At 33.6% G+C, this 13,192-nt stretch overlaps 3 protein-coding genes across 3 annotated transcripts; 1 reads left to right on the top strand and 2 right to left on the bottom strand.

The window, feature by feature from the left end:
- On the bottom strand, positions 1–2,936 carry LOC130828088 (NADPH-dependent aldehyde reductase 1, chloroplastic-like). Its single transcript, XM_057693882.1, has 4 exons — positions 2,469–2,936; positions 1,334–1,710; positions 346–704; positions 1–261 (listed from the first exon to the last, which is right to left on the bottom strand). The coding sequence occupies exons 1-4, from the start codon at positions 2,589–2,591 to the stop codon at positions 239–241; spliced, it is 882 nt and encodes a 293-aa protein (XP_057549865.1). The 5' UTR covers positions 2,592–2,936; the 3' UTR covers positions 1–238.
- Positions 2,937–4,281: 1,345 nt separating this feature from the next.
- On the bottom strand, positions 4,282–8,308 carry LOC130828084 (NADPH-dependent aldehyde reductase 1, chloroplastic-like). The gene is made up of 4 exons (XM_057693877.1): positions 7,909–8,308; positions 6,042–6,418; positions 4,974–5,332; positions 4,282–4,615 (listed from the first exon to the last, which is right to left on the bottom strand). Exons 1-4 carry the CDS (start codon positions 8,158–8,160, stop codon positions 4,593–4,595), a joined length of 1,011 nt encoding a protein of 336 aa, XP_057549860.1. The 5' UTR covers positions 8,161–8,308; the 3' UTR covers positions 4,282–4,592.
- A 1,473-nt stretch (positions 8,309–9,781) lies between these two features.
- Positions 9,782–12,612, top strand: LOC130828083 (uncharacterized GPI-anchored protein At3g06035). Its single transcript, XM_057693876.1, has 3 exons — positions 9,782–9,863; positions 9,968–10,090; positions 11,618–12,612. Exons 2-3 carry the CDS (start codon positions 10,003–10,005, stop codon positions 12,109–12,111), a joined length of 582 nt encoding a protein of 193 aa, XP_057549859.1. The 5' UTR covers positions 9,782–9,863; positions 9,968–10,002; the 3' UTR covers positions 12,112–12,612.
- Positions 12,613–13,192: the final 580 nt, after the last annotated feature.

The raw sequence follows: 13,192 nt of genomic DNA, 5'->3' as shown, positions 1-13,192 counted from the left end.
AGCCAGCCTTGTGTGCAGCTGTGCACTATAAATGTCACCTTTGTTGCATAAGAGAAACAAAACCCTTTTATTACCATTGTATACTCTCTTGGTACAAAGTTTCTTAAGATACATCCTTTGCAAGAAAGGAAAAAGAACTTAAAAAGGAACAGGCAACTAAATTCCAGGTATGACCATTGTACAGTTCTATTCAACTACACTGCACAAACCAAGATGTCAGAACTAGCCAGACAAAGATTTAGCCGTTCACAATAGCCCCTCCTGCATAATAGATGCAAACTTTCAGCATAATTCAAAACCGAAAAACAGAAACCTTAAATTTGAAAATAATGTTAGTAAGCCTACCATTAGGATGGAGGACTTGTCCAGTAATGTAAGAAGAGTCTGCATTGCATGCAAGGAACACATAGGAAGGTGCAACCTCGCTAGGTTGCCCTGCCCTTTTCATAGGAACCTCTGATCCAAAGCTCTCAACCTCGTCCTCCTTAAACGAGGCTGGAATCAAGGGAGTCCAGATAGGACCGGGAGCTACTCCATTGACACGGATACCCTTTTCTACGAGCTGTAGGGCTAGACCCCTGGTGAACGCCACAATCGCACCTTTGGTAGAAGTGTAGTCCAGTAATGATGGCTGCCCTTTGTATGCCACAATTGATGTAGTGTTGATGATGCTCGACCCTTCTCTCATGTGCTTTAGTGCATGCCTGCACAAATGTACATGGAAATAAACCCTATTGACGGTGATAAATCCTCGTTCTGCTACTAAAATCAAATTATTCTATTATTCACCCTTGAAAGAAGATTATGATCTAGTATGCTTTATGCATTACAAAATCATGCATTGTTGAGTTATACCAATGTTAGGTATCATCTAGAGGTGAACCTCGAAAGGGACTAGAGGATCTTAATCAATTTTTTTTGAATTTTTCAAAGAGAAAGAAAAATCAAAAGTAACTTTAGAAGGCCCACCAACAAAATCACTAGTTGTACGCATTAATACAATACACAAACCACATGTATAGAGTATCTAGTCTGGTTCCTCTATAGTTAAAAACCTAAACCTGGGTCCGCCTATGACATAACCCTTGGCTATGTTTAGCATGAATTTTGCAGCAAGATGCAATGAACAGTATGAGTTTCTGCAGTTTTTAAAGTACATTAAAAGAATCGGATGTTATCTCAGTTGGATCAAATAACATTTTAGTACCGTCTTTCCCAAGCAAAGTTCTGAGGTCGAATCTTACCCAACCCTTCCTCAGCCTACCTTGTAATCAAAAAGATATGAAATCCTCCTACCTTGTAATAAAAAAAATATGAATAAAAATGTGTTCACCTTGTGACAAAGAACTGTGAGAAGATGTTAGTCCTGAACACCCTCTCAAGCTTATGCTCACTAATCTCCTCTATACTGGAGCGCTCATACTGCTCCGCACAATTGTTGACCAGGATGTCTATGCGCCCAAACGCATTAACCACCTGGTCGACTACTCTTCTACAGTTCTCATCGTAGCCTAAATCAGCTGCAACTGCTATAGGATCCTTAGCACCAGAGCCCTTGGCACTTTTGATAAGTTGAACAGTATCGCTAGCATCCTTGTCCTCCTGGCCCTTCACATAGGTAAAGGCTATGGTTGCTCCCTCTAAAGCAAAGCAGTGGCACACTGCCTTCCCTATCCCCGAGTCTCCCCCTGTCACTAGGGCCACTTTCCCCTGCAATTACAATTGAAATATCAAAACTTTTGAAACATCTATCAGAAGCTTGATAACTAGATCAGTATCTTTATTACTAGACTATAATATTAAAATTTTACAATTTTAGGAAATTTGACCACTTTATCAAGGCATCTAGGCCTATAAAAGGAGGATTGGGCAAAGAAATGATCTAATTTTGGTAGTCAACAATCCATTCTTAGGATTGACATACTCCTTCTGTTGGTGAAAAAGGCGAAAAGTGATATGAAAAGTGATATGTGGATGAGATGAAAAGTTATGTTGAATATGCGAATGAAAATTATAAGAAAATGTAGACCATGACAAAAATATGAAAACTCAACGCTTCTCTGGCGCTTGCCTTTAGGTGGCTAGCCTGCCCTCAACGCTTGCCTCGGCAGGCACTATAAGTAGTCTACTCTCAGCGCTCGCCTCAGCAGGCGCTATAAATAGTCTACTCTCAGTGCTCGCCTCTAGGCAGCAGGCGCCCTTAGACACTTGCCTCTAGGCCCTAAGGCTATAAGGTGCCCTCAGGTGATACAAGGTGCTCTTTGGTGATTGCATCTAAGCACTACACGACGCGATGAACTAATAAAATGGCCTCACCTAGCTCTATCAAGACAGCTTAGCAATAGCCCAGCCTAGGCGCTAGCCAAAGGTGCTTCTTGGTGAGAAATCCAAGAAGCTGTGGTTGTGGATAGATTAGTGTGTTAACTATTTATCCCAGACGGAGGAACTAGGAAGTATGAGCTGAATACCTGGAGCTTATTGGCAGGTTTGTAATCAGGGTGGACGGTTCCAGGGACAGGATCCATGACATGCTGTTTCCCTGGCTGAGTTTCTTGTCTCTGTGCTGGAAAATTGCTTCCATTGGTCGCCATGTTTATCTTAGTTATAAGCTTCTTATCAAAGATTGAATAACAGAAGTAGAAGAAGATGACACTTATCTATAATGTATAAGCTTCTTGGCTGAGGCATTGTATTTATACTGGTAAGGTATTGTACTGGTGTAATGTCGAATGTGTTATCTTAGAAAACAAACAGTGCAACGTGGAAGAGAGTAAAGTTTATGAGTGTCCTTTACAAATCTTCCCCTAGACACGTACAATCTTTAGTGCATATTCAGATGGGTATGTATGCATATTCAGATATGGTTCCGTTTTGTAGTCATACTGGTATGCCACATTTTGCTGTCCTTATTAGAAAGCAAGATAAAGGAAATGGATGATTGCTGAGAATTGTACGGAAGGTAATTTGTAAGGATGAAATCCTTCACAATTTAACAAAACAAATACTTCCAACGTATGAAAGATTTAAAAGAAAAAAAAAAATACATATATTCCTTCTGTTTTACTTCTCTTTCTTTCCAAATTTTTATTCAAACAAAATTAAAAGATCGAGTTATTAATTCCTTCTATTTTCAAAATCCTTTGGACAAAAGAACCGCAATTCAATTATAATCACATTTTTGTTCAAATATCTAGGACGAAAGCAACATAAATCATAAATAAATTGAAAGAAAAATTGGATTACCAGAAATTAAGTTTGGGAAATCATATTTTATATATATATATATATATATATATATATATATATATATATATATATATATATATATATATATATATAATGTGATTTAATTCATATAACTGACATCAATCATAAACTTAACCTTATATCTAATAGATCATACCTTGATTTTGTTCAATCTCATAGAATAGATTATTATGTTAATTAACTTCATACTTAAATTTAGTTGATACGCTAATTGAATGGATCAGTACAAACTTATACATATTTAGTTCAACCTCATAGAAATAGAAGTATAAAATAGATCATTTGCTTAATGAAACTAATGTATACGCTGATTTAAGGCTCATACGTTGATTAAGTTTATAGTTGATCTTAATTTGGTATGACAATAAGAGGCAGAACAAAAATTGATAAATTCTTTAATGACCTTGTACAATTTTATATTTTCCAACAACTTTATATTTTTGAACACTTAACATATACTACATAATTTAATATTAAAATCCCAAATTTTTCGGAAGCCTATGCGTTGAACATGCTCAAAACCTCCTTTGGAGGCATCTTTTATGTCCTTTGAATAAATCAATTGTTTGGTGATATTCACGACAAATTTAAATATTAATTATTAGTTATTTTATGAAAATAATCAACAAGTCAAAAACCAATAAACAACCATAGGGATAGCTCTTTCATTCGGTTTACACAAACTCACAAACCATTCACCTAACACATTTTAAGTTTTTTTACCAATTAACAAAGTTAAAAACCAACCAAAAAGTCACTAAGCCGGATTCAAAAACACATCCATAATCTCTATTTCGATCTATCCCTTATTGAGCTGTTGGTGGTGCTTAACTTCCAAAAAGCATAGCTTTCTAAAAACAAATGGAAAAAGAAATCATCATAAAACCATATGTGTTTTAGTCCCACCTTTTAATTTCCAAATTTCCATTTTCACGTACCAAACACCCCCACTTAGTGTTTAACTTCCTAAATACAGATAGAAAAGAAATCATAAAACCATATGTAAATTTATGATTACATGATGTTATCTTATTTATTAATTGTCATTATCATTATCTTTTATGCACATTTTACAGTGCTGCTTCTGTAAAGGGACATTCTTATAATACATTCTTATTATACATGAGCTCTTTAAAGCTCTTTTAACATAGCAAAACAAGATGAGTGTTTCTATTCTTTAGTCTTCTGACTTCCCATACACCCATATGAAAAACGTCTACTCCACTAATTCTTTTATTAAACCTTCCGTTAAACTGTTTAAAACCGGCTGCACAGACCCCAAAAACATCCCTTAATCAGCATAACAAACCATTCATGATCAAGTTCTAAGCATTCACAATAGCCCCACCTGCATACAAGAAACAACCATCATTAGCTCACACCAAAACTATCAAACAGGGGACTAAAATACGGCAACAGTCTCAAAATGGATTTCAGGATGATTGTGCGATCAATGGGCCTATTTGCAGTCACAATACACATAACAAACCTTTACAATTCGATCATGATACGGTATTTTTTCATTATGCTAAGACCCAAAATCAAAACTTTCACGGCCAATATGGATGATACGGATGATTTTGAGATCAATGCGGCCTATATTTCAGTCACGGTAAACATAACAATTTGATCACAATACGGTGATGCAGCCTTATTTTCGTATTATGCTAAGACCCAAAATCAAAATTGTAAGTTACGATTCTTACCATTAGGATGGAGGACTTGCCCAGTTATGTAAGAAGAGTCTGCATTACAAGCAAGGAACACGTACGACGGGGCAACTTCACTAGGCTGCCCTGCCCTGTTCATAGGCACCTGAGACCCAAAACTTTTGACTTTGTCCTCTGAGAAAGAGGCCGGAATCAATGGAGTCCATATAGGTCCGGGTGCAACTCCATTGACACGGATTCCCTTCTCTGCAAGCTGCAAAGCTAGTCCTCGGGTAAAGGCCACTATTGCACCTTTGGTAGAGGTGTAATCCAACAGCTTGGCATTACCCTTGTATGCATTCACTGATGTTGTATTTATGATACTAGATCCTTCCCTCATATGCTTCAGCGCATGCCTGTAAATTAAATCAAAACCAAATATATTACCCAAATTCCAAATGAGAAGATTTTCAATGAACCAACTCCACCAAAAGCTTAAACCGATGCTTGAGATTCCAAGGCATGTTATATACCTCCTCACACGAGAGCCCTTTGGACCAGATGTGCAAATGCAGCACAAGCTCTCCTCATACCTGGCGCTTAATATTCCACTTTAAATGAGGGGTGAGGAGTACTTGAGATTCAAACTCGTAACATCTTGCGCTCGCTCTACCATGTCAAAAAAACGACTCAACCAAAAGCTTAAGCTAATAGTTGAGGTCCCAAAATATATTATATAAATTGATGGTTGAGGTCTTAAACCATCAGTATTGGGTTGACTCAATATACACTTACTAATTTAAAGTGATGACTTATATTTTAAAGTCATTACTTACAATTTTAAAGTGATTACTCATAATCTTAAAGTAATCAGATAGAAAAATAGACTAACTATATAAGCTCATAAAAAAACTAGCTCTAATCATTCTTTTTCATCATGAGATTCTATCATAGAAACATTTCACATAATGGTATTAAGTGGCTTTGCTAAACCTTAAGATAACAAAAATAAAAGATACACATAATAATAAAAAAAAATTAATAAAAAAACACATGCTCGAGCAATTCTATCAATATGAGAATTACATAACTCTTTTTACGTGAACAATTCTCTTTTAGACTTACCTTGCAAGGAAGAAGTATGAGAAAATGTTGGTCCTAAACACCCTTTCAAGTCTAGGCTCATCAATCTCCTCAACAGTAGTGCATTCATACTGCTCGGCACAGTTATTGACCAGGATATCTATGCGTCCAAATGCATTTACCACTTCATCGACAACCCTCTTACAGTTTTCGTCGTATCCTAAATCAGCAGGGATAGAGATAGGGTCTTTGGCATCAGATGATTTGTTCTTCTTGATCATTTGAATGGTGTCTTGAGCATCCTTGTCTTCTTGGCCTTTGACATAAGTAAAAGCTATTGTTGCGCCTTCCATAGCAAAGCATTGGCACACTGCTCTTCCTATTCCTGAGTCTCCTCCTGTCACTAAAGCCACTTTCCCCTGCCCATCACAAGCTCATATTCATATTTCCTTATAACTGTACTCATCAATTATTCCCATATATCAAAAGTTTGTGTAGAATTAAAACATAAGAACTTGGGAGAGATGGTCTCATAGACCGTACATATGGGGCCAGCAAAAAATTGAAAAATAAAAATAGACGGTCTTCCACAAATTAAAGAACAAAAATTCAATTTAATCTTGAAGATACCAATTTTGATCTTAAAAGTATCAAATTCAACTTATAATAAGTTTTAAATAGATCAATTAAAATAAAAAATTTTAATTTTAAAATAAAAGTGATCAAAGTTTAATACTAAACTAATCAATTTCATAATAGAGGTAATAAAATAGTATTATTATTCTATTAGGTAGTGTTTGGGAATAAGTATTTCATTTTAAATTATAAATTTCAATTATGAAATAAAAAATAAAAGAATTTGAGAATGACAAGGTTTAGAAACTATAATTCTTAACTTTAACTATTTTAAAAACAAAGGTGGAATTTAATCCAAATTTAAATTTGAAAATTTTTGATTTCCAAACAAAAAAATTTAAGCCAATACTAAAATTTTAAATGAAATTATAATTCCCAAACATAGAATTTCAGAATTCCCAAACATACAAGTATTATTATTCGATACAACGTGATGATTCTAAGAACATAGGAGTATATATACTCTTTAATTATCAATCAATAATAGAAGTACTACTCTTCTCTCAATTACTGTAGTGTTTGCTCCTGAAAATAATCAATAGAGTTCATGGCTCTTATATTATAAAAAAATTTCAATTTAAAATGATCAATTTAAAGCAAAGTGTCAACTATGATCAGTTAACTTATAAAAAAAATCAATTTTAACTTTAAATATATCAATTATGATCTAAAATAGATCAATTACTAATCGCATTTTGAGAAAAACTATAATTAGACAGATTAAACTATCTGTCTCGTATTGAGACCGTCGCTCAACAAGCAATTGGAATTAAAATAGCAAATCTCTCATTTGGATTCATCCATGAACTATGGTTTCATTGATAAATTTGGGTTGTATACAAAGAGTGAGAGTTGATTGGACATGTCCTGATGAGCTTCTATATCCTAAATCAATTGGTATTAAGAAGAATAACCCATCAAGTATGTATAATTATCAACCTCATATCCAGCATGAACATCATTCTTTTCAACCCGCAAATCAATTTTTTCGATGTGTAATTGGATGTGGTTTATTTTCCAATACTCATATCCCATGTTGAACAAGATCAGATCAATATTGCAAAAATTATTATTCAACTAATTCCACCATTTCTGTATCATATGTTATATTAGGATTTTGAATCAAGCAGACTTGGTCATGATCTAGTGATCTAGACAAACTCGACCCTAATTTCATCCGGGCTAAATGTAATCTGCTATCGATTAATACCTTAAAGAGTGATGCAAGATAGCAAAGAGTAGATGTAATAAAAAATAAAAAAAAGTAAAAAACCAGAAGCTTATTGGCAGGCTTGTAATCTTGTCGTAGAGCCTCAGGAATAGGATCCATAGCATGCTCTTTTCCAGGCTGAGTCTGCTGCCTTTGCGCAGGAAATTTATCACCATCAGACGCCATTCTAACCTTGTGCAATTGTTCTTGCCTTCCACTCACACGCTTCACGATCGGATACAACCTCCCAGTAGAGACCAGAGAAATACTTGCTGCTGTTACAGCCCTAGATGTTACTACTCCACGCAAAAACATACAAACAACAAAATGATCGATCAAACTCTTTCTAAATTTAGCTATTTATATTGTTCTTCATGCATGGTTGTGGTCACTAAAATGGGAAATCATGATTCATGGGATTGCTCATTTAACGTAATGCAACGTGTCTTAAGGATTGATCATTAATAGTTACGTGTAATGGAGATGGAATGATCTGTTGAGATAATTATATTCGTTTGTGAATTGTGTGGCAATTTTTTTTAATTCTTTTTCAATCTTTTTAGAGGATTATTACATTCTTTATTACCGCTTCACAATATATATTTTCTAAGCCTAAATTAGATTTTTTTTAAAATTGTTAATTATTTGAAGAATTTTGTAAGTAATTAATCACTGGATGAGATTGAATGCAATTAACCCTACGTGAATTTGTGTTAGAGAAATGATTAGTCTTATGAATGCAATTAATCCTACGTGAATTTGTGTTAGTGAAATGATTAGTCTTAATAGAGATTATACTGGTATAAGATTTGATTTTACTATATAGCCACTGAATTTAATTAGATTTCACCCATGACCATTTGTAATCATGACTGATTCAATCTTGAATTAAAATGCAATTTTAACATATCTAAAACACATTTAATTTATTTAAAACATATTTAATAGGCGAAAAATAGGCAAATAAGTATATGTGTTGACGAATTTTCGAAAAAGTCGTAAGGATAATTGCGACGTCCGTTTTTTGAAAAAATATCGTTGTGACGGGTTGAAACGACGTTAAAGTGCTAAATCACAAGAGTACAATTGTTAAAAAGAAAGTCAAAGGTGATTGGAGATGATCAACAAAAGTCAAAGGAAACTAGTAATAGTCAACAATCATTTAGGCTGATCAAAGGTCATGTGAATTGGTGAACAGTCATTTGGCTTGAATAATAGTCATACTTTTGAGGTTGTAATTCGTATTTCCAAATTTCAATACAATTGTGAGCAAAGTGTATGCATGATTGCCACGTGCATGTTGTAATAGCTAGTTTTTGATATAAATAATTAATTAATTTTTATATAATAATTCAAACATCACGCTTTATAGTTTTTGGTTTTGGCTTTATTATTAAGGAGTCAACTCAACTAAAAGGTTAAGCTGATGGTTGAGACCCAAAATATGTTATATATTTTAATATGCCTTACCACACGAAAGCCCTTTGGACTATAAATGTGGACGTAGCACAAACTCTCCTTATACCTAGAACTGACGCGAAATAAAAGCTAAATTAGATTCAAACCTGTGACCTTCCAACACGTAGGCTTCTGATACTATGGTAAAAAACTAACTCAAACAAAAACTTAAACTCATGATTGAAACTCTGAATATGTTAAATACTCAAACATTTATAAGGTAATATTGCAAAACGACTTATTAAATTATAGAGTTTCACTTTTTTATGCAAAATTGTAAATTATGTTTTTTCATGTAAAATAAACTAAAAATAATAACTATAAAGATAAAATTATAATTTAAAACTTGCGCATTCAGTTATTACAATTGCAATAATAGAATATTGTCCTTTTAAGATTTGAAATAAGCATGGATAAACGTTGAAGAATAGTGGAATTATAGTGAGACCCTGCATGTTTGCAACGTGTATCAAAACACTTGACGTCAACTTTATAATCCTCTTCATTCACTTTATCATCATAAACACTTAACTCAAAATTTACTCAAAAATCAAAAATTGGTAAGCAATCTCTAATTTCTTTTGGTTAGTTGTAGTGAATAGTAAATATTATTATTTGGTTATTTTGTGAATTGTGATGCATTTCATTTATGTACGTGTTTCAGGTAATTATAAGAAAATCAGATTAATTGGGTAAAAAATGGGACCTAAAAATTGTAAACTTGTATTCATGCTCTTTGTGCTGCTCCTTCAAGCTTCTCTACCGGTTCCAGTTATTTGTGGTGATGGTAACTTTTTATGTTTGCTAGTTCATTTCAAGTACATTCATTTTAGTTAAAGCTTATATGAACTTATTAGCTATTGACCAAATTGGTGGATTTATTTGGAAATTAGGGAAAAGCTCACATTATGAGTCTAATATGAAGTTATGCCCTTAAATAAACGATAGAGTTGTTCATTCGGGTTAACAGGGGCAAAGTCAGAATTTTGAGTTAAGGGGCTAAAATGTGGATATATTAGCAAATTATTTATTCTACAAAAATTAGTTAAATTATGAAAATTTTTAAATTAGATTGAAATTAACTTGAATCATGGCAAAAATATTTTATTTAACAAATAGAGTTGAAGTTTTCCTATAGAAGTAGGTGTTTTTAATGCTTTTTAAGTCTAAAAAAACACTTAAAATTTTAAGGTAGAAAAAATATACTGAAAAAATGAATGTGAAATTAAGATGAATGTGAAATTTTGAAAGACAAATAATGACATTATAATATAAATTAAATTTATTAGTCCATTAAAAAATTATAGTTTAAATTTAGGTTTGATCCAAATATGTTATTCCAACCATTGACGTAATTTTTGTTAGAATTATGCACTTTTTAAATTATATAATATAATATATAATATATTAGTAAGGGGCCAAAGCGATCGTATTTTCGACAAGGGAAGGGGGTCGTGCCTCCGCCTGCCCCCTTGCTTTGCCTATGCAGGTCAACCTATAAATTTGATGTTCTAGGTCGGTTATATACTCTTAAACACTTACGCAAAGATGATGTTTTGATTGATCTTGGTAACAAACATTATGCACATGATTATTTTAATATAGTTCATCAGAATTAGGCGGGTAAAATTATACGGATTTCGCATCGCATCTGCTCCGGTTAAAGCGCGGGTATGGATATGATTTTGATGGGTAGTAGGTGGTGGGTACGGGTATAGGTATGAAAAATGTACATTATGAGCCATGGGTAGTGGGTAGGTGGTGGCTATAAAGTCTTATCCGCCCATACTCACCCACCCAGGCCCATATCCACTGCCCCACTTGTCCTGCGCGTCCCATACTTGCCTACCTTATATATATACATCTATAATGTACTAATTTATATCATATTTATATATTTTTATTAAAAACTATTGACAAAAAATTAAAAATATTTATTTTATCAAATACATCGTAAAATTAGATGTAAAATTAGATGTACAATTAAATTTATAAGTGATTATAAAGTATGTAATGCGGACTTGGAGTGAATGTGAGATGGGTATAAGGTGGGTAATACCCATAATGGGTATATACAGTTAGTCATAATGGGTGAGGATAGGTTTGGATCTATGCTCAGGTGGGCAGACGTGGCTATAAAAATTAACCAACCATGGGTGGTGGGTATGAAAATTCTAGGTGGGTATGGGTATGGGGGATGCTGCATCCTGCCCATTTTACCATCCTAATGAGAATAAGGACATGAGAATGCCAAATTTTTATTTCAAAGAAAATGATAAGGGAACAATTGTAAGCAATTATTTGTATGTCACAGATGATGAAAATAACCTTCTGCAAGGACTAAACAGCTACAGAAGCTCCCTACAGCTCCCACCCTTAACCAAAAACAAGCAAGCAGGATGCCTGGCTGACGAGCTAGCTGATGAGATCGAAGATCGTCCTTGTGTTCCGACTGTAGCAGCCAATGCTATACCAGGGGGTGCAGGAACCCAATTTGAAGACTACCCAAAGCTTCTTAGAAAATGTAACATCAATCCCAATACTACAGCGAATGCTATAATCTTACCGGTTTGCGTCTCAAAACTAGTTCCAACCCTTGTCCTTACGAACTACACTCGAACTGGCTATGCGCGTTACGTCAATGATTCGAGGTTTACTGGAGTTGGTCTTGGCTCGGAGGATGATTGGATGGTGGTAGTGTTAACTACGAGTAGTCCGGCGGGTAGTCTTGCTTCTGATGCTGTAGATGTAGTTTATGGACTGACCAACTATTTCTTGCCTCTTGTTGCAGGCTTGTTTTTAGTCTAATATCTTGTTGGTTTAGTATGTGAATGGCTTGGTTAAGATTTGTCAGATATATTCTCGTTTGTTTTTTATAAAACAATTATGGGCGTCTTTTATGGCATTGAAGCAATGAAATGTTGTGAAGGTATGGAGTATGTTTTATTCTCTATTTAGATGAAAAGTGTCGGATTTAACTATCCCAACCAAAATTATATTTTCCTTTTTTTTTCTCATATACAATGTGTTAGTAGCTTAAGCTTTTGGTTGAGATGGTTCCGTGACACGATATTAGAAGCCAATATGACAAGAGGTTACGGGTTTAAATCTCAATAACCCTTCATTTTAGTGGAATATTCTGCGCTTGTGTGCATCTATACTTTTAGTTCAATGGGTTCTCGAGTGAGGAGCAAGTTATATAAGATATTCTGGGGTATCAAGGCTCTTAATCATCAGTTTAAACTTTTAATTGGATAACGACTGGGTATCAACGCTCTTAATCATCAGTTTAAACTTTTGATTGGATTACAACTGTTTTTTAGAGGAGTAGGACATTACCTAAAAATTATAGGAACATAAGAGACTGAAGGTGACAAATTGTACGTGGTCGTTATTAGAATGGTACAAAAATTCAGTCTTTTATTTAGCCCCACTGCTTTAGTGTTTGTTTCCAGAAGTTACAAAAACAGATGTTGAGCTGAAAATAGAAAGAGTTATGAATTTGATGCATTGCTGCTAAACACTGTACATCAATAATCTGATATTATGACACATACAATTATGTTATTGTTGGGTTTTTTTCCATAAACAATAGAATTTTTTGAGGATTAAGTTTTATTTGTGTGTATTATTATTTATTTAGATTGGTAATAACTGACAGATTTAAAAGAATAAATTTATAGATATTATCATCTAATCAAAACATCTAATATGTTTTTCATCAATTTAACGTAAAAATATCTAATTCTAACTGATAATATTATTGTGTATTTAAACATAATAATGTGGTGTTATGTTGTGAAATTTTTAAAAGTTAAGTGCTACTATGTAGAATATTTTATATAATATTAATTTTTTATTTATAAAAAATAATAATAATTAAAAAAAT

This window comes from Amaranthus tricolor, chromosome 12 (assembly GCF_026212465.1).
Source record: "Amaranthus tricolor cultivar Red isolate AtriRed21 chromosome 12, ASM2621246v1, whole genome shotgun sequence".
NCBI classification, from domain to species: Eukaryota; Viridiplantae; Streptophyta; class Magnoliopsida; order Caryophyllales; family Amaranthaceae; genus Amaranthus; species Amaranthus tricolor.
Note: the sequence above shows the minus strand (reverse complement) of the source record. Positions and strands in the feature narration are given on the sequence as shown.